The 22,089-nt window shown below is 38.5% G+C and overlaps 1 protein-coding gene across 1 annotated transcript; it reads left to right on the top strand.

The window, feature by feature from the left end:
- Positions 1-56: 56 nt before the first annotated feature.
- Positions 57-20,448, top strand: sec61b (SEC61 translocon subunit beta). Its single transcript, XM_073054281.1, has 4 exons — positions 57-198; positions 1,474-1,577; positions 9,069-9,170; positions 20,076-20,448. Exons 1-4 carry the CDS (start codon positions 196-198, stop codon positions 20,161-20,163), a joined length of 297 nt encoding a protein of 98 aa, XP_072910382.1. The 5' UTR covers positions 57-195; the 3' UTR covers positions 20,164-20,448.
- The last annotated feature ends 1,641 nt before the right edge of the window (positions 20,449-22,089 follow it).

Raw genomic sequence — 22,089 nt, 5'->3', positions numbered from 1 at the left:
ACTGATGTGATTTTCCCCTTAATATTTAGATGTATTGTTCTCAGTGGATTGTTCAGGCGACGCGAGGGCTGCCAGGCAGAGGGAGGGGTCCTGATGAGTGAGTCGTGGCCGCTCTCGGCAGCTGCGGTCGGATCGGATCGGGTTGGGTTGTACACCGTGTGAGGGAGCCGGGCTCGGACCGACAGCGACGTTATCATGGTTTGTGGACTTCCACCACGGGCTATCTCTAGAGACGCGGTCTGCGGGTCGGCCAGAATCCCAGGCAGGGGGTGGCAAAACCTGTTTTAACGGATAACAGGCAGTCGGAACCGGGCCTTCACTTCTCCCCAGAGGGAAACAACGATGTCGGGGCCTAGCCGAACTAACCTCTGTCCGGCTTATAGAAGGGATTTTCATGACTTTCTCAGTCGTTTATACACCGGGGGGAGGGGAGGGGGGGGGGACAAACGTGTGCTTCTGACGTCTTTTTATTTTGGTAAACTGAGGAAGAAACTTGGTTGTAGTAATGCCACGTCAGCAATACCCAGCATCTAGATGTCTGTTATTACAGTTTATTTATCCACAGTGCGAATATTGTCAATTGAATAACTCGTGAATGAAGGGGACTTAGTATTTGACTATAAATGTGCGTGTATTTTATCTCTGTGCGTTTTTGTACTTGTAATAGGTCTCCTGGTCTGGGGAAGGGATCTGCACAGTTACATTTCGTAACTCAACTGATATTGAAGGCGTGGCTCTATCTTGGTCTTGAACAATTAACCTTGACTGACAATCACTGCAATACAGAGTACTATATCATTAGACAAACCATCTTTTGGAGGAGTCATTTTCTTAGTTGTTCAGTGTAAAATGAGAAACAGCGTGCAATAAGATGATCTTGTAGCTGTTGTTCTTGCATGCCTGTTCTATTTTGAGTGTTGGCAAGCAGTTTATTTTTAAAACAAAAAGCTAACTAGGATCACATTTCATATTTATTACTTCCTTGAGGAAATATATTAAAATAAAGCCTGACTTCGTTATGTGAAGTAAAACAGATGATGTACTCCAAGAATGTAAATCAACATTAACTTCCACTTAACAATTCAAAGTGATTTCTTAAATTAACTTGATGAAGTTGGAAGTCTTGACTCTGCAAACTATGGCAATTCACAGTTTCAGATAGGATGGATTAATTTATTTTGATTAAACACAAGATTCAGTGTTTGTTGCTGAAGGTTTCCAGCATCTGCTGGACCTCATGTATTTTGCACGTTGCTCAATTTATTTTGATTATTCAGTTTCCCTTTATGACTGTTATTTGTTAGACCACTTCATTCACAACTTCTGTAGAAAAGAAGCACTGTATTTTTAAGAGATGATGGAAACTTACTCTACTAGGAGGTTAGATTTTGGATCTACATTATTATTTACTGACTATAACTGGCAAGAACATTTTACTCCCTTTGTGCTAATACCTTGCTTTGACCCTTTCAGCCTGGACCAGCGGCAAGTGCAACAAATGTTGGTGCCTCCAGCCGATCACCTAGTAAAGCTGTGGCTCCCCGGGCTGCTGGTGGTGGATCCACAGTGAGGCAGAGGTAAATAATTTTGAATAGTATTACTTACTATTTGTTTTTAGTATTATACAACATTGTAGACAGCAATTTGAGAATATTGTTGAGAGTAAACATAATGTTAACTGTTAGTGTGAATTGATTTTCAGGATTTAATAACAGCTCAGTTCTATGAACAAGCTAATGTGTAAATGCTGTCCATAAACTCTTTGAAGGTCAAGAGATGTGCTTTATACAAAATAGTCTGCATATTTTGGAAATGGTCACAATTTGATCGACCACTTTGTTGAGTAACTGTGCTCCATCTGCCAAAAGTGGAACTTCCTGGTGGCCAAACATATTTATTCCCATTCCCGTTCTGACATGTCGGTCTATGGCTTCCTCTTGTACCAAGATGACACCACCCTCAAGGTGTAGCAACAACACCTTGTATTCTGTTTTGGTAGAGTTCAACCTGATGGCATGAATATCAATCTCTCCATCCTTTTTTTTCCTCCCCCTCCCTTCTTCCTCTTCCCACTCTGGCCTTTTACCTCTTCTCACCTGCCAATCACTTCACCCTGGGTCCGCTCCTTCCCTTTCTCCTACGGTCCATACTCCTTTCAGATCCATTCTTCTCCAGCCCTTTACCTTTCCCACCCACCTGGCTTCCCCTATCCTTTGTCCCCTTCCCCCACCCTTTCATTCTGGTGTCTTCCCCCTTCCTTTCCAGTCCTGAAGAAGAGTCTCAGCCCAAAACGTTGACTGTTTATTCATTTCCATAGAGGCTGACTGACCTGCAGAATTCCTCCAGCATTTTGTGTGTGTTGCTTTGATTTCCAGCATCTGCAGAGTTTCTCATGTTTACATTTAATTTTCTGTTTAAAATTGATAATTATGGTGACTCGAGAAACAGAAACTTTGTCTTGGAAAGAGTTTACCAGGTGTAGAGAGGAAGAGGTTGAAGATTGTGCGTAAAGCCTCCTGAGAAAGGTGCAGTATTCTCACTGACCGCTTCAATCTTAGGCCCATAACTGCTCAATGTGGAAAAGGAGCAGCTGTGATGGTATTAAAAACCTCAAAGCAGATTATTTCACAAACTATGTGCCTCCTGCCCTATCAATTGCTGCCTGCCTGTTTGCACAAGCATGTGTGGTTCCCACATTGATTTCATCAGCTACCTCAAAGCTCTCAAAATCAGACAATTGTGCTCAATCTAGGGACTGCATCAAAGAATAAGGAGCAAGTACTATTTTGTCATAAAATGTGAGATTGGTAAAGATTGTTAAAATTAAAGCTTGCATTATGGCATTGTAAATCCATTTTACTAAAATAATAAATCCTGTGGGCTGAATAGGAGACATTAGTTTTCCTTATATAAAGATTGATTTAATAGTATTTACCATAAAATCTTTGCTTCAAGACTATACTGAAGTAAATGATTACAGCAATATGAAAGTACATTTATTTATTTAGCCGTACTGTGTGGAGTAGGCCCTTCCAGCCACACTGCCCCAGCAACCCCACAGCCCTGATTAATCCTAACCTAATCACGGGACAATTTACGATGACCAGGTAACCTATCCAATACCTCTTTGGACGGTGGGAGGAAACCAGAGCTCCCAGAGAAAACTCACACATTCCACGGGGAGGACGTACAGATCAATGCCGGAATTGAACTCCAGAAAGCCCCGAGCTCTAATATTGTGCTAACCACTACACTATGGTGATGTCCACATTTATCTTTTGATGACACCAAACAGCAAAAATCTGTGCTTCCATTAATGATTGCTGTCATATGATTAGGTGGAATTATACATGTGGATATCTGGTGTGGAAAGGTTGGTTCTAATTATGATTGTGCCCATGGTCTGCTTCCATTATTTTGGCTTGCACACAAATATTTAAACCAAGTGAGGGATGTTTGCTGACATTTGTGGAAGAGTACTGCATTGATTCAACTGAGTAACCTTTCATACTCTCCTCATTTGGGAAGAATCTGGCACATTGAGGTTTTTTTAGTGTGTTCCTGTCATTGGACTGACTAATAGTCAAATCAATAGGAAGTTACTTTTTTTGTGTCCCTGTATATATTGGGCTAGGCAGACTGGTTTGTAATTTTGTAGAACTGAATTGAGAGACTTAAGCTTTTCTAAAGTATTAGACAGACAAAACTAAATGTTTCAGTTGGTGTTCTGAAACAGTTAAATATGACTGGCAGTATGCGCTTTCCTTTTCTTCTGAGGAATATCAAATTGTGAAACAGTTACTGATACGTCAGTGTTTCTCCATGTCACTGACTTCTTCACAATACCATAGTTTATAACAAGATTAATGTATCATATTTGTATAATTAAATATTTAAATGTGCAGATTGTGATACATTAATATTTATTCTGGGTAGAGTCAATCAAATGTATTATTACTGATGTATGTTGTGAAATTTGTTTTGTGGCAGCAGTGCAGTGCTGGATCAAAATTGGCAGAAGGTGCAGTAAGTAGAGCAAAAGAGGAATGGTGAGGTAGTATGCATGGACCATTCACAAATCTGGTGGAGGAAAAGTTGCTCTTAAAATGTAGGGTGTGTGTTTTCTGGCTCCTGTTGGTAGTAATGAGAAGAGGGTATGTCCCAGATGGTGAGTGTCCTTTATAATGGATGTGGCCTTTTTGCGGCACCATATTTTAGTTGTCCTCGATGCTGCAGTTGATGGAGGGAGGGGTGAGAGGGACAATTTGGATAGAAGGAAAAATACACCAGTTTTCTGTAGTTCCAACAATTTCTGCAGGTTAGCGCTGCCATCAACTGTTGATCTAGACTGCTTTTTAACATCCAATTGTAACAATGTTAAGGTTAGACTTTAAAATATCTAGCATTTTCAACTCAAATTTTTAAAAAGCTAATTTTATTCCGTTTTTGATTGCCGTTTATTATTGCACCTTGTTGCCATGTTAACATCATTAGTATTGTATGTTGAGATTGAGTTCTTTTGTGTTTGTTGCTCTTAATATTGCATTGTCAAACATTGCACAATTCAAGTGCTGTTCATCAATTTTGAATCCAAGAAGGCATTTTCTGTGAGTTAAGGAATTTTGACACCCTTGTCATTTAAGAGCTTCAATGTCAGAATACATTGAAGATTTACATGACAACTGGTTGTTAAAAGATGCCTTTTTTGTTTCATTGGATAATTGTAATGGCCTTTACGTACAGTATGACCCTGTAATTTGGGGTATTGCTGCTGTAGTTGTTTCTGGCTATTTAATCAAAGAATTTATTGTGTCGCTCCTGCAATAAAGCCAGGTCACATTCAACTAGTATGCTTAGAAATTGGAAAAAGCCACGAGCTTAACTTTATGCTTGCACTTTTTCTTCCATTGTAGGGAACAATGCGATTCTGAAAGGTCTGATCTAAGTTGATTGAATACCTAGTATGGACAGGATAGGTTGATTCAACCCTACTTTTGTGTTCTGATTGAAGCCAATGTAGAAACTGTAGATTATTTCTCTAATAAGGCAGGTAATGCTTGAAGGGATGAGAAGTTTAATTTTAAAGACCATCCCCAATGTTTTTTCTCCACTACTTAGTTGCCAGGGATTTTAAGGACTCATTCAGGATGGCAACACAAGAGACTGCAGATATTGGAATCTGGAGCAAAAAACAAACTTCCGGAGGTACTCAGCAGGTCAGGCAACATCTATGGAGGCAAAGGAATGCTCAACGGTTTGAATTGTGACCATACATCTGAGCAGCAGAGTTCCTGTCCCTTTGGATTTCTCCAGCAGTTTGTTTTTTGGGTCATTAAGAATGTGCAGGTCTTCAGAGAGGCGTTGATCGGATCCTTCAATCAGATTCTCTCCATCTGGTAATCTTTTTCCTCGACAGAGTTAAGAATAAAGTGTTCTGAGAATCTGGTATCAGGCATGTGGCTAATGCTGTCTGGCAATTCAGCTATCTTAAATGTAACTAGAGTTTCCCAACGCAGGGTGTTAACCTGGGTGAGGATGTGGTTGTGGTTAACTTAGCTCTCATGGAGTTGAAGGATTTTGAGGGAAAAATCATAGATTTTTTTTCTCAGTGCACTGAAGTGCTTGCTGTCATTTAACAAGTTTGCAGAAGCATGTAGGAAATATTCTGTACCAGGTCTGGGGTTTTGACCTTGGAAAACCATTTCCTGCAGTCGAACAAAAGCTGCTTGAAGGTGATGGTAGTAATTTTATAACACATCACTTCTTTGTCCTTGGTCATTCCTGCTCAACAGTGTCTCAGCAGCTCCTTAAATTAAGATTTAAGGGCCTTCAGGTGGGAGTTGAGTGGAGTGAAAGTTCAGAACTGAAGCACCTCAATGCATTTGTCCCTCAAGGATAAATACACTTAATAGCCACTTTATTAGGTATACCTGCTCGTTAATGCAAATATCTCATCAGTCAATCGTGTGGTAGTAAGTCAGTGCATAAAAGCACACAGTGGTCAAGAGGTTCAGTTGTTCAGAATGAGCAAGAAATAAGATCCAAATGACTTTGACCATGGAATGATTGTTGGTGCTAGATGGAAGTGGTTTGAAGATCTCAGAAGCTGCTGATCTCCTGGGATTTTCATGCAGAACTGTCTTTAGAGAATGGTTTGAAAACAAAAATACATCCAGCGAACAGCAATTTTGTGGGTGAAAACTCCTTGTTAAAGGGAGGTCAGAGGAGATTGGTCAGACTGTTCGAGAGAGAGATGCACGCATGCAGGCATCTATGGAAAATGGTACAGTTGATGTTTTGAGTCGAGACCCTTCATCAGGACTGGAGAGAAAAAGCTGAGGAGTAGACTTAAAAGATGGGTAGAGGGGAGAGAGAAACAAGGTGTTAGGTGAATCTAGGAGGGGGAAGGATGAAGTAAAGAGCTGGGAAGTTGATTCGTGAAAGAGGTACAGGGCTGGAGAAGGAGTCTGATAGAAGAGGACAGAAGGCCATGGGAAAATGAAAGGGGGGGGGAGCATCAGAGGGAGACGATGGGTGGCCAAGGAGATAAGGTGAGAAAGGGAAAGTGGGATGGGAAATGGTGAAAGAGGGTGGGCAATACCAGAAGTTCAAGACATCGACGCTCATGCCTTCAGGTTGGAGGCTACCCAGACAGAATATAAGGAGTTGTTCCGCCAACCTGAGTGTGGTCTCATCACAGCAGTGGACAAAGCCATGGATAGACATGTCGAAATGGGAAGTGGAATTAAAATGGGTTGTTATGAGGCCACACTCAGGCTGACAGAACAACACCTTATATTCCGTCTGGGTAGTCTCCAACCTGATGGCATGAACATCAATTTTTCAAGCTTCCAGTAATGCCCCCATCCCCTCACCATTTCCCGTGCCCTTTTTCCTCTCTCACCTTATCTCCTTGCCCACTCATCGCCTCACTCTGGTGCTCGTCCCCCTTTTCTTTCTCCCATGGCCTTCTGTCCTCTTCCATCAGGTCCCCCTTTCTCCAGCCCTGTATCTCTTTCATCAATCAACTTCCCAGCTCTTTACTTCATCCTTCCCCCTCCAGGTCTCACCTGTTGTCTTGCGTTTCTCTCTCCCCTCCTCCCACCTTCTACACCTACTCTTCAGCTTTTTTTCTCCAGTCCTGCCAAAGAGTCTCGGCCCAAAACGTCAACTGTACTCTTTTCCATAGATGCCTGCTGAGTTCCTCCAGCATTTTGTGTGTGTTGCTTGGATTTCCAGCATCTGCAGATTTTCTCTTGTTTGAGACTATTCAATCTGACAGGAAACAACAGTAACTCAAGTAACCACACGTTATAATAGTGGTGTGCAGAATAGCATCTCTGAACTCACAACTCATCGAATCTTGAAGTGGATAGGCTACAGTAGCGAAGGCCATGAACAACGTAGTGGTCACTTAATTAGGTACCTAATGGCCACTGAGTGTGGGTCTTAGTAAATGTTGTTAGTTTAACAATTAATTTCTGCACTCTGCAATTGTTCTGTACTGCAGAATTGGCAGAACTTGGATATGGTTGGGCCATCTTGCGTTAGTTTTTAATGCTGACTGATGTGTCATTATTTGAGTCCTGAATCATTCTCCAGAATTTGTGGAGGTAATATGCTGATGCTTTAGTTTCACAGGCTATTACAATGCTTGTCACAATATAGAGAACTTCACATTCTGCCTACATATTGATTCTTTCTGAGAACATTTTGCTATATTTAAAAAGAAGCAACTTCATTTCAGAAGTACCTCATTGGCTTCAAGACATCTTGAGGTTATGAAATTGCCATCTATATGCAGGTCTTTACTTAACAGCAGCAAATTTTGATGTAAAGGAAGAACAGGGATTAAGTCCTGAGGGCTACCACTCGTTAGGTCTCCTGTCTACAGAAGTGGTGCTCCATCCTGCATTAGTGATACTGATCCTGTTAAAGCAAGTGGAATTTCTCAGCTAAATGGCAGAAAGAGATAAAATAGCCCTTATTGAATCTGACAATTGCTGTCTGACGCATCTGCCTGGGATTGAAGATAATGTAGTTATTTAGATCCCAGGGGAATACCAGAAATGCAGTTTGTTGCCATCTTTTACTAACAGAGGCATGGCTTTAACTTTTAGTTTGTACTTGCCACTCCATTCCCCCCCCCCTCCCCCCAACATCCTCTCAACTGCAGGGATAGTTTTTGGATATGGCATCAAAGAGTGAAAGTCAAATGCTACAGATTGTAGAAATCTAAAGTGAAAACAAAGTTTTGCAAACGCTCTGCTGGTTAAGTGGGATCTGGTAATAGGGAAGCAGTTAACATTTAGGTCAGAACTGGGAAATAGAGATTTACATAAAAAGGATATTTTATGTTGTAGAGAAGGTGGCAGGAGGGATAGGAGACATGGTAATAGAATAAAGCCAGGTCAAGTGGGTTAATGGGCAGTAATAGTGTTACAAAACTGGAGATCATGCTTCGTGGACTATTGATACTCCCTTTTCCCACTCCATCCATTACCGCTGCCAGGTTCTTTTTGTATTTTTAATATTGTTTCCTTCATTAACAGCATTAGACCCGGGATCAAGTTGTGTCAAGCCCTAATGTTACTGATGCTACCTTCTTTCAGTTCATCCCTTCTTGCCCAGTTAGCACAGAAAATCGCATCCTCTATGTGCAAGATAGTTTAGAGTGGGGATTGAATGGAGCTTCCTCAAACCTGTCGCCACTGCGTGATATGTAAAGACATCCCCATTCTGCATTGCTGTCCTTCCATTTTTGTAAATGTATAGCTTTTAACAAAGCTTTATTTCTACTCAAAGTTCAGGGGAACGGAACAGTATTCTATGTATAATTTATTTTTGTATATTTACAGCTGTGATTTGTAATTAAAAATAAAAGTGTAGCTTAGTAAATGGAATTATAATAAAAATATATTCTATCAGAAATTTTGATCGTATTGAAATTACTATAATCCTTGATAAAAGATACATTTGAATACCTTTGCTGTACTAATTGAAAGATAACAATGTGATGTGGAGCTTATTTCTCTCTTCCCTCCCCAAACTCCCCTTTACCTCCCCAGGAAAGCTGCCAATAGTGCAGTGAGCCGAGCTGGTCGAACTACCTCGACGGGTACGGGGGGAATGTGGCGATTCTATACAGAGGATTCTCCTGGGCTTAAAGTGTAAGTGCATTTTCTGGATGCTGAATCACAATAAAGTGTTCATCCTTTAGCTAAGTAAGATTGTATCGTCTGTAAATCTGCTTAAGTATGTTAGTAAATATTCTAATATCTATAAAGTCCTCTTCATTTTTCGTTATCTATTTTGCTTTTCTTTAATCACATAACAATGATTGCTGATACCATGAATACATATTTGTTTAGAATTGGCATTTGGAGCTGATGCCGTGGTCCTTTTTAATACTAAAAGGATCTAATTTAATAGGAGTATCTCTCATTGATTGGTAATTTACAATCCAGGGTTTGTTTGACTATATTTCATAATCATCTTTTAAATTTGCATTGTACTGCATTTTTCCCCTCAGTAGAAACTGCAATTTAAAAAAAACATATGATCTTCATTTCTACTTCATTTTTTAAAAACACACAATGTTGGAAGTGTTGCCATGTAATTTTTGCTGTTCTGAGAAACCAGAACATTTTCAGTTGATCAAAATGAAAGCCATGCTTGAAGTGGAAACAGTCGAGATGTGTTTTTTATTAATAATAAGTTGATAAATCATTTGTTTTTAAGTAATTGGGAGGGCGAGGTGACTAGAATATGATCCATGGTTAATCCACTGTAAGGGAAATCGAATTCTTCCCTGAGCTCTGTCACTTCCTATTTCCATGAGGGTGACTGACTAATGGCTACATTGAGTGAGGTTTAGAAATTTGTGTGAAATGTTTCATTTGGAAGGTTTATTTGTTGTAATAATATTTTTAATACATATGATAGAGGAGGGAGGAAAAAAGAAGTTCTCCAGTGACAGATTTTGGTACTTTCTGTAAGTTTGAGGTATACATGTATGCTCTTGAACAGTTTGTAATATGAGACTGCAAAAAGTCTTTAGGCTATTAATTTGCATTTGTGGTCATACATAGAGCAGGCATGGACTAGAATGCAAAGGGCCTTGTGCTCTGACCTTCCTGTGCTTCTGTTAAACCTGTATATTATAATATGCATACCAATTAATAATACATTTAGGAGTAAAGGTAAAAAAAACACGATGGGTGTCATAAATTGAACTAAAAATTTAGGAGCAGGTCTAATCAGGCACTGAAGTAGAGTTGAAGCCAACGTAGATTAGAGTGTTAACATTGAATGACAGGGCAGGGTTGAGGTTCCTGGTGGTCTATTCATATTCCTATTTCTTTCTACTCTTATTTTACTGTGTTTAAGATTGCCATATCTATTTTGAGGTTTAATTTGATTTAGTTTTCAATGTTTACACTTGTTAATCTACTTTTTTTGTTGGTCCTTTTCTTCCTTATTGATGAGCAGGTTTTCCCAACACCTTTTTCAGTCTTCCATAAGAATCGTATACCATAATCATAGTTTGGTCTAATAATATTGAGATTATTGTGGATAATATTAAAAAGTCTTAACATTTAGTATATTGAACAGTATGGGAAGACATTATACTTTACAGGGAGAGGTTGGCCAGGCAAGGTCTTTATCTCTTGGAATATAGGAGAATGAGAGGCAACTTTATGAAGTGTTTAAAATTCTGAGAGGCATAGACAAGGTGGATGATAACTGTCTTTCCCCCAGGGTAGAGGAGTCCATAATTCGGAGGCAGAGATTTTGGGCAAGAAGGGTAAGATTTAAAGGGACTGGAGGGGTATATATTTCATGCACAGGGTGGTGAGTATGTGGAATGAGCTACCAGAGAAAGGGTTGAGGCAAATACAATATTATCGTTTAAGAAGCTTAATTAGTCAGTGGATGTTGTTTACTTGGATTTTTAGAAGACCTTTGATGAGATGCCACACATAAGCTGGTTAACTATGGGAAAGATATTAGTATAGATGGAAGATTACCTGACTGGCAGGAGGCAAAGTGGAAATAAAGGGGAGGTTTATGGTTGGCTGCTGGTGACAAATGGTGTTCCACAGGGGGTTGGTCCAACTTGACAAGTGTTGGGAATGCCTCTTTTCATGTTATGTCATTGATTCAAAGATGGAATTGATGGCTTTATGGCCAAGTCTGGATGATATGAAAGTAGGTGGATGTACAGCTAGTCTTAAGGAAACAAAAGAGTCTACAGAAGGATCGTCATGTAGTTTGATAGAAGGAATAAAGGTGTAGATTATTTTCTTAACAGGGAAATAATTCAAAATCAAAGGTGCAAAGGGACTTGGGAGTCCTCGTGTAGGATTCCCTAAAGGTCAACTTGCAGGTTAGGTCAATGATAAGGAAGGCAGATGCAATATTAGCATCAAGAGGACTAGAATGTAATGCTGAGGCTTTATAAGGGATTGGTCAGACCACATGGAATATTGTGAGCAGTTTTGGGCCCCTTATCTAAGAAAAGATGTGCTGGCTTTGGGTCTGTATTCGCTGGAGTATAGAAGAATGAGGGAATCTCATTGAAACTTACAAATATTGAAATGCCTAGATAGAGACGATGTTTCTTGTAGTGACGGAATTGAGGACCAGAGAGTACAGCCTCAGAATAGAGGGACATTGATTTAGAACAGAGATGGGACATTTCTTTAGCCAGAGAGTGGTTAACCTGTGGAGTTCTTTGCCATAGATGGCCATGGATGCCAAGTCATTGGTTATATTTAAAGTGGAGGTTGATGGGTTCTTAAATAGTCAGGGAGTCAAAGGTTAAAGGAAAGTGAAAGAATGGGTTGAGTGGGATCTATTCTCCTTTTCCCTCTCTCACCTTATCTCCTTGCTTGCCTGTCGCCTCCCTTTTGTGCTACTCCCCTCTTCTTTCTTCCATGGCCTTTTTGTTCTCTTCTATCAGACTCCCCCCTTCTCCAGTACTGTATCGCTTTCACCAATCAACTTCCCAGCTCTTTACTTCCCACTCTCTTCAGGTTTCACCTATCAACTTGTGTTTCTCTCTCCCCTCCTCTTACCTTTTAAATCTGGTCCTCAGCTTTTTGCTGCAGTTCTGCTGAAGGGTCTTGGCCCAAAATGTCGACTGTACTCTTTTTCCATAGATGCTGCCTGGCCTGCTGAGTTCTTCCAGCATTGTGTGTGTGTGTGTGCATGCGTGTGTGTCTGATTTCCAGCATCTACAGATTTTTTGTTCTTTGTAATACATCAGCTATGATGGAATGGCAGAGCAGGCTCGAAGGGCCGAATGGCTTCATTCTCCTCCTATGTTATGGTCTGAGATGAACTTGGATAGGTTCTGGCACTCTGGAGCGATACAGGCTGAATGTAGGAAATTTAGGACTAGCTAGATGGACAATGTGGTTGGCATGGACTCTGGCTGAAGTATCCATTCTGCATTGCTCTATGACTCCCCCTTTGAATCAGGAGCTTTTACTGCAACGTGCAACCCTTCTCTGGCTGCATATTTTGCCCCAGATACCTCTTTGGTAACATGCTCAACTGAGATTGGGAGACGGCAGTTAGCATCATATCCAGTAAGAGGCAGTCAGAGAAACTAAATTACCTGGGCATTTGTCAACACAAAGAGTAAGTGATCCTAAGATAGTGCTGATGGCCTGGAAGCAGGCGTAAGGAGCATATTTTGGTGCTAAGCAACACCAGTCTACATGGGCAGTAGTTGCACATTGCCTGAGTGGCAAGGAGATCATGGTCTATTGTTGCAGCAGCACCAGCAAAGAGCAGGGGTTTCTGCCAGTTCCCAGCTTGCAGTCCAAGAAGATGTCTTTTTTGTGTTAAAGTACGGGTGGGTACATATTGGACCAAGAGCGTCATATTGAATCAACATTCTCCAAAGTAGTATGAAGCAAGGGACTGATGTATTAATGCTGAGTCTTGTAACACTCAGCAAAATCCAAACTACCAGGCATAGTATTAAAGTATTTAACTACTCAGCCTAACAGTGATTAGTGTAAATAAGAGTTAGAAACAGTGTAACTCGGATCAGCCAAATCTGTGGAATGCAAAGGCGGATTTGCAGATGTTGACAGGCTCTCGTGTTCTTGCATTATATTTCCAGTGTGCTATTTTCCTGATTCTTATTGGCCAAGCAATTTATTGATTTAAGATCTCTGAGATATTGCATGAATGGGCATCAAACTGCTGTGGCTAGCCATTCTACAAGTAAATCTTGCAACTTATTTTTACTCCTTGGATACAATGTAAGATTAAATGTTGGTATTGCTTTATGAAAGAATGTTTTTTAAGTTTGCAAAGATGACCAAATGCTGATGAAAAGAGGAAACCTGCAGACATTAAAAGTCTGAAGCAAAAACAAAATACTCAAAATATTTCATAGATTAGTCAGCATCCAAGGAGAGGAAAAGTAATGTTTCGGTTGACAACCTTTCATCAGAACTAGACAAGTGAAACAAGCATGTTTTAATTCAGCGACAAAGGACTGACAAGTATAAAGGGAATGTGCATGATAGAGTGTGTCCGGATTAGAATTATATTAAGTGCCATCTGAACATAATTGCTGAGTGTATTTGAGAGTGAGAAACAAAATCGCATGCTGCACCTGAGTTGCAGAATACAATTGTTTGCAAACAAATAAAACAGAGTTCTAGGAATAGGCAGCAGATCAGGTAAACTTTTGCAGAAACAAACTAATTGAGTTAGTTTTACAAGTGGGCAATCTTACATCAGAGCTCTAGATGAGCTGTGCCTTACAAACTTATGTTGGTTTTTGACGGATCAACGGAACAATGTGGGAGGCCAAAGACAGTGATCAGAGTGGGATGGGCAGTTAAAGAGACTGGAAGCTCAAGGTCACTTTAAGGTATTTTGCAAAGTGGTCATTGAGAAAGCATTTTATTTTTCCAGTGTAGAGGAGATCATGTCATAAACATGAAATGCAATGTATAAAATTGGTAAATGTAATTCAATTGCTACCTCACTAGAAGAACTTTGGGTGCCTAAATGGTAGGAAGGGAAGGTATTACATTTCTTGCAGTTACATGGAAAAGTGCTTTGAGAATTAACAATGAATGAATTTTTGCAATTATGCAGATCAGTTACTTTGCACACACTATAATCTGTAGAATATTTAATTTTTTTTATCCTTGTAAAACCTTGCTCTTCAACAGAACACTGGCTCCATTGGTAAACCAGTGCATTTTAGGAAGTTACCATGCAACATTAAATGAATGTATTATGTTAATTTAATAAATTTCTAATTAAATGATCGGCATTGCTGGATGCCAAGTATATAGAAGACTTGCATAAGCATATTACTTTTTAACTTGACAACTAAATTGCAGCATAATTACAAATAAATGGCATTATTATTTTGCATTTTGAACTTCATAACCATGCAGTAGGTTATGATTGGGGCAGTAACCTGCTCAATGCAGCCTTGAATGTTTCAAAGAAATAGAAGTGGGATGTTCTGCAAGGTGATATTTAGCAATGTCGTTTTGATGAGCTGAAAAAAAACAACTGTCTCCAACTCCTACATTTAGTGACCTTTTATATTTGGTGGTTTAAATTTTTTTTTAAATGAATTGTCTTGTATGTGATGCCTGTCTTTGGCTTATAGTGAGATGTATTCAGTGATAAGCTAATGAAATTGCGCCACACCATTTTTTTTCAATGAGATGGACTAAATAGTTGAAAATCCATGGTAAGAAAGGGAAATCAATGGCATGTCTGTTAGTCATTCGGACTCGAAAATTTACTATGCCTTTCACAGAGCAAAAACTCTGGGGGAAAAATCACTCTGCTACATTATGTACTACATTTTGCACTGCATTTTGACAATAGCAAGTGATGATGGGAGTGTTACATATTTGGTTTCAGGCCTCCATTGGTGTTCTAGAATCAGTTTTGTGGAAGAGCATTTCAGATAGCCTCAGGTAGCGGAGATAGAGGGAAGATGTACGAGGGATGGCTTTTCTAATTTTAATTACATAAGTAGGGAGATTTCACGCAGTTTGCTGTAAACAAAGCCTGATATAATTAAGGGACAGTTATTGAATATGAAATATATTAGTCTGGTGATAAGGGAATGAATTTTTATAACTTTCATTACTTACTATGGCTTTAATGTAACTTTAGAGTAACATGTCCATGTTGGGGAGGGGGGAGACAGCACCCACTCATTACAATGGAACTATTTTGCTTATACATTGGTTAATTGGTTTAGTCGCTTACTTTGGACAACTCTTAAAAAGCAAAAACTAAAAGAGAAAATATCCACGATTCCCTTTGTTTATTTGGGATACAATGCCGCTTAATTGGGACTGTTGCGAACAGTTTTTACCTAGCATCAGGCACATCACTTGTGTGATATTAGACACTACATCATGCGTAGAGTGAACAGTTTTGAAACAGCAACAGTTACATGTGTTTGTGTTTTTAAAAAAAACCCAGTGATATCTGTCGCTGATAGTTGGCAAGAAATAAGCATTAAGAAAATCAGAACTGTTTTGCTCACCATGGTTTCAAGCACTGAGGCTTGGCAATGTCAGAAATGGCTGGGAGTGAAAATGAAATAAATTCACACCTCAAATTAGGAACGTCAAAGAATTTGAGGGTATCAGCAATCATCTTGAATGTTACAATGAAAATAGTGATTTGGAGGATGCAATCATTGAAAGTAATGTATGAAGCAGTCCATTATCTACACTAGGGGTGTTTGCACTGATTTCATTCCTTTACTGTCAATCATTGCAGCTTGCATTGAATGAATTCCTCTGTCAATAACTATCAGGAACCAATACCCAGTTTTATAGTACTGTAGTAGTGTTCCACTTTGTTCTGCATTTCATTTAAATACATAGTTTGTTACCCAGTTAAACAGTTTTTTAAAATACATTTTTAACTATTTCAATGAAACTTCAGGGAATCAGAATCACTTTATTGCCAGTATGTAAAACATATCAGAAATGATTGTAGTTCAGTGCCAAGCATAAAACAAAGGACAATAGCAACCAACAATTTATAGGATAATAGTGCAAACAGCCATGAGCAATCAGTTATCAGAACAGTCACATGTGCAATGTCAATAATCAAACTTAAATGAATAGCAACAGAACAAGGAGAGCAGGAAGCTGAATAGCTGCAGGAAAGATGCTTTGAAGTTGACATGTAGTCCTGGTGGTGATGGACATGTAGTGTCTCACTGATGACAATTTGGTGAATAGGTGACTGCTAGGATGGGTGAAGTTAACAGGAATTTTTTCAGCTCTTTTCTTCGCTATGGCAGTGAACACATCTTTTAATGGTAGTAGCTGACAGCCAATGGTCTTCTCTGGACGACTCGCATCCTGGATTTGGAGAGGGAGGAGGCAGCCGGAAACCAAATGGTCCAAATGTGTCCCAATCCATTGTATTTGGTTTCCAGAATTGAATGAAATTCGTGTTTTCCAGATTAAATCTCCCCAATATCTCTTCTTCCAGATCAACAACTAGTTTCAAGTTGACAAGAATGTCGTTTGAGTATTGTAAAAACTAATTTTATTTATATTACAGATATTAGGACAGGTGACCAACAATTTGGTTAAAGTGATAAATTTTCAGTAGCAGCTTTGATGAAGAGTGAAGTGGAGGGGTGGAGAGATTTTAAACCTAGATAGTTGGAGGCATGACCAGTCAAGGTATGAAAGCTGTGAAATGTGCAAAAGGCCAAAAATAGAGTGATGCAGTGAGATATAGTGTTTCATGCTTGTTATTGAACTGGAAAAATGCCTATCGGTAACAAATTTTAAGTGTTGTTACCATTCACTAGGGGGCAATGTAGTTCAGCAAGCACAGGAGATGACAGGTACAGATAACAGACGGACAGTACTGGAATTGAAGCACCAATGAGCTTCAGTGAGTTTTGCATTGGGTGGAAAAGGAGAAGCCAGCTGGCACCTATGGAATAGTCAAGTCCATGTGGTTTTGGTAGCAGATCAGCTGAGGCACACACAGAATCAGATTGGTTTAATATCACTGGCATATGTTGTGAAATACATAATAAAAGACTATGAATAACAGTAAGAAATATATAAAATTAAATAAGTAGTGCAAAAAATGAGTTTAAAAATAGTAACAACACTCAAAATGCTGGTGGAACACAGCAGGCCAGGCAGCATCTATAGGGAGAAGCGCTGTCGACGTTTCGGGCTGAGACCCTTCGTCAGGACTAATGTCGACAGTGCTTCTACCTGTAGATGCTGCCTGACCTGTATGTTCAGACAGACCGACATACTTTATTGATCCAGAGGGAAATTGGGTTTCGTTACAGCCGCGCCAACCAAGAATAGTGTAGAAATGTAGCAATATAAAACCATAAATAATAATAAGTTAATCATGCCAAGTGGAAATAAGTCTAGGACCTCTGAGGGAGGAGTTGTAAAGTTTGATGGCCACAGGCAGGAATGACTTCCTATGACGCTCAGTGTTCCATCTTGGTGGAATGAGTCTCTGGCTGAATGTATTCCTGTGCCTAACCAGTACATTATTTCACCAGCATTTTGTGTGTGTTGTTTGAATTTCCAGCATCTGCAGATTTCCTTGTGTTTGCTCTTTAAAAATAGTAAGGTAGTTTTCATGGGTTCATTGTCTGTTCAGAAATTTGATGGTGGAGGGGAAGAAGCTGTTCCTAAAACATTGAATGTGCATCTTCATGCTCCTATACCACTATCTTGATGATGAGAAGAGGGTATTCCTAGGTGTTGGGCTCCTTGATGATGGATTAAGGCTCCTTTTTGAGGCATTGCTTTTTGAAGATGTCCTCCATGCTGAGGAGGTCAGTGCACATGATGGAGATGGCTGAGTTTGCAGCTTTCTGATCCTGTGCAATAGTTCCTCCAAAATGAAGGAAACATTTTTAGGGGTACATTACCATTATATATTTTATCTAATATTAAATGTATCCTATATTCATGTAATCAGCATCTGTTCTGAAAGTGTTCTCTTTAAATTGTTATCAGTTTTCTGTGCTAATCATGCTTCAATGGACTCCCATGTCTTTGTCATCAGTGAACATCAAAGATCTTTTCTACACAGCCCCAAAGTCTTATGAAGGTCTTCAACAGTATATTTGTAAAATGTGTCTGGAGTGGAAAATTAGATGTATACACCTTTAAGTGTTACTTCCATCTCTCTGGTGGGGTTGTTTTTTGTTTCTGTCAATTTTAAGCATTAACTCAGTGGCTGTATATACTCTTCTGGTAGGTGTCTAACTTCTGAGTTCATCTTAACTCATTTCAGTTTAGTAAATAATTTGGATAAGAGGATCTGTTGCTCTTTAGGGTAGTATGTTCATTGTGTGTTGTCAGTATTTTTTTGAAGGTCAAATGGTAGCTTGGATTTGTATGTTAGTGATAGATGAGTTTATCAGCTTTGACTGTGTTTCCAAGAACATGCACTCATTGATCTGAGGCTTTCAATACCTTGTGTTTATTGTACTACACTTGGGAAATGAAACAAGAGCTTTATGTCAATGTCCATTCTTCATCTAATAACTTGAATAAGTCAGATGAGTTCAGGATCTTTAAAAAAACATATCATTCATTGGTCAAAGCTGTGATTGTTTTCATTTTAAGATCCAGAATATATTTAATCTCTATCCATAACTTAATAAAAATAAACTTTAATTAGAGCAAATTGTTTGAAGGACAAAAGCAAACTAATAACTTTCACCTCAATTAAATGGTTTCTATTTGAATGTTTAGTTCAGAATTAGTTCAAAAGTCTTTTTATGTTAATACAGCTTTTTTCTTTCATATTCATAATTCCCAGCTAGCTGTCATGTACAAGGACTTGAGTTTTAAATGCCTCCTTTGAATTTTTGCCTGGATCCATGGTTCTTTGTTCTTAGAATAGGAAATAGTGCCCGCTGACATCATTGTGTCATTGCATTTTGTCCGAATCCAATTTGTGCTCCATTCTGCTGCAATAGTTAATTAGTGTGGATAAAATGAGAATGTGGGCATTTGAAAGGAAGACAGCATGGAATTTGACATTTGATGCAGGCAAGATGTCTGAATTCCTATTTTCTATGCTGGATAATTCTTTAAGTCTCTGACTTTCAGTTTTGCTATTTTAAAATTTGCTTGGATAAAATCTGTTAATATAATGCTTAAATTCCTTACTAAATAAACATCAAAGAATATGAACTATCACAATAAGTTATAGTTAGCTGCATGATGCCAGCCTTTCTATGTTCTAAAGCTGAAGTTGCTGTTACTTGAATTTTTTGTCATTGAAATTTTTTTCAACTTTTTGAAAAGTATCTCCACTTCAGATAAATCACATACAACCAGAATTGTTCTGGGTCTGAAATGATCTAGTGGGATGAGGTCTAGACTTTTATATTTAACCTCTTAAAATATAATGTCGTAAGCTGTTGAGAATCATTATAGGACCATCTTTGTCTGTGGTTAGAATGTGGCCAAGATTTCCTGCTTGTGCAAAATATGCAATTTTGTGATAACTATTCCCTTCTTTGTTATTGAGTTTTAATAATATCTTGGTCTGGGCACCTTAAGGCTTCGTGTCAAAGCTTGATTGTAAGCTAAAATAAAGAACAGCTACAATTTGTCAGACATGTAGATAGGTACACTTCAATTTAACTTCACAGGAGAAGGAAATAAAAGGAGAGATATGAGATTGAGTTTTCAATTCAAAATTTGTCCAGGTTATAAGTATACAATCAAAAATTTTATCTAAAAGTCATTGGGTTTTAGGTTCATGGTGTATGTAATATTTTGTAAGTCTAAAAGGAGAAATGCCAACTTTTAAGTTCAGAACAATGCATGCCTTGTTCTAGGTTCAACAAGTTTTACCTAAGCTGAGAAGTTGTACTTTGTACATAATGACTATGCAGGCTACTCTTGCTGCACCACTAGGTGTCTCTTTTGTCCCTTGGATTACTGTCATTACTTTAATATTGGAAGTAAAAACAAGCTGTGGTGTATGTGCTATTAAATGTGCTTCTATTGATTTTTCTTCCTTTCTCTTCTCAGTGGGCCTGTTCCAGTGCTTGTTATGAGCCTACTGTTCATCGCTTCAGTATTTATGCTGCACATCTGGGGCAAGTACACTCGCTCATAGACCAGACCTCGGCAACTTTCTCCAATGTCAACTTAATGTATTCATTCATCCTGGACCAAATACCTATTTTTATGAGAACTGATTTTTGACACATTACATCCTGCATTTACTTATGTAAATTAAAGTGAAGATCCTCTAAATACTGCGTGTGGCTCCTCAGTCTTTACTTATTTCAGTAAGGAGAAGTGTTCGATTTCTGAAGTCTTTGAAAGTGTCTTTTTGAACTTTGTTTTACATTTTTGTAAAACTGCTCAGTGGTATTCTCCATTAAAGAAATAAGTCTTATTTATCTCTCTATTGTATTTTTTTGGCATTAACAAACTCAATTTACTTTGCATACCATGCTACAGATACATTTATGTGAAGCATTTTGTGATATTTTGATAGTGTAAGACATGAAAAGGTTGTTTTTATTTAATTGTTAAATATTTCAGTCGCTGCACCTTACTAAAATTTGTGTTAAAGGTACTCTGAACTGGATAACACAGAGGGATAAACATGAATCTTTTCTCCAAAGGATCTCAGTTCAATTCAAAGTTGATGAAAATATCCTTGAATTAGTTAAGTTATTTTTTAACTGAGATATGCTCATCCTAGTATAAGCTATTGTTGGTCTAAAGATTTATTTTTAGAAATGTTGTAGCTAAATTGGATTTGCATTACATAATAAAGTATTCTGGAAATTGAAAATGAAAAGAGAAAATGCTGGGAATATTCATTGTTAGGTAGCACATATAGACCAAAATGAATGCTTTAACCTGTGACCAATGTTCCCTCTAATTTTTAGTAGTCAGTGTGCGCAAAAATCTTACGTTGTGCAAATTTGGTTCCTGTGTCAAAAGTATGTGTGCACTGAATGCATGCGTGGCACAGTTTATGTAGGTTTTATGTGACATAAAACTGCATAGAATAACAACAAAATAACATACATATTTAAGTCACTCTCTCCTGTCTTTGGCATTTACCCATTCTTTGTAAACTCTATCCAGACTAATAGAATCCAATTTTATAGCTTTAGATTTTCATTAACATATCCAAATGATATTCACCTAAAAGTTTCTCAGCTTGTTTTTTAGTTGATCATTAGGCTAAAACCTCACTCACAGTCCCCACTAGATGCAAGAAAGGTTCCCCCATTGTCCATCAACTGTGCAAGGTCGCAAAACTGTTCCTTTTGAAGTACAAATGCCCCCATTTGAGCAAAGTTTGAAATTGGTTTGGATTTAATTTTTCCTTACATGGAAAATTTGAAAACATTAAACTGTCTAACTATTACAATATTTTCAGCTAGTAAATCATGATATTTTAGACATAAGACATTAACTTGTTCATCACCAAATGTGAAGTCACAATCTGCAATTGCGGAGAAATTAAAAGCTGACCATTCTTGTACCTCATCTTCAGGAAACCTAAATGAACACAAAAACTATTTATAAAAGTCAACAACGAACTTGAAAATCTGCTGATGCTATTTCTTCAAACATGTCTTTCTGAACAATATAGTTGATAATCTCCAGAAATTCGAGTGCATAATTTTTGCTTCGCCAGTTGTCTGGGAGTTGAACATACTTTTCCATATGTTCATTAATGTGTTGAACTGAATGTAAAGAGTTACTCATTTTAACAGCTAACAACACACTGTCGATAAGAACTTTGATCTCCTGGGTTTGATCGTTTTTGCTCTTGCTCATCTGCACTCAACCGTAGCACTCCTGTAATGGGTAATGATGGGTTCTGTTGCCTGAGCTTTTGTACACCGTCCAAATGCGATTTACTTGCCAAGTGACACTTCAAAAAGTCAGGTTTCCGAATATCATCCCACCTTTTTCCACTAGCAAATTCTCCAGCAACTTTTGCATCACGACAATACAAACAGATAACTCCAGTTTCCAAATCATACATAAACATTTCTCGTAGTTGAACGTT

The sequence above is a fragment of the Hemitrygon akajei genome, chromosome 8 (genome assembly GCF_048418815.1).
Source record: "Hemitrygon akajei chromosome 8, sHemAka1.3, whole genome shotgun sequence".
NCBI classification, from domain to species: Eukaryota; Metazoa; Chordata; class Chondrichthyes; order Myliobatiformes; family Dasyatidae; genus Hemitrygon; species Hemitrygon akajei.
Note: the sequence above shows the minus strand (reverse complement) of the source record. Positions and strands in the feature narration are given on the sequence as shown.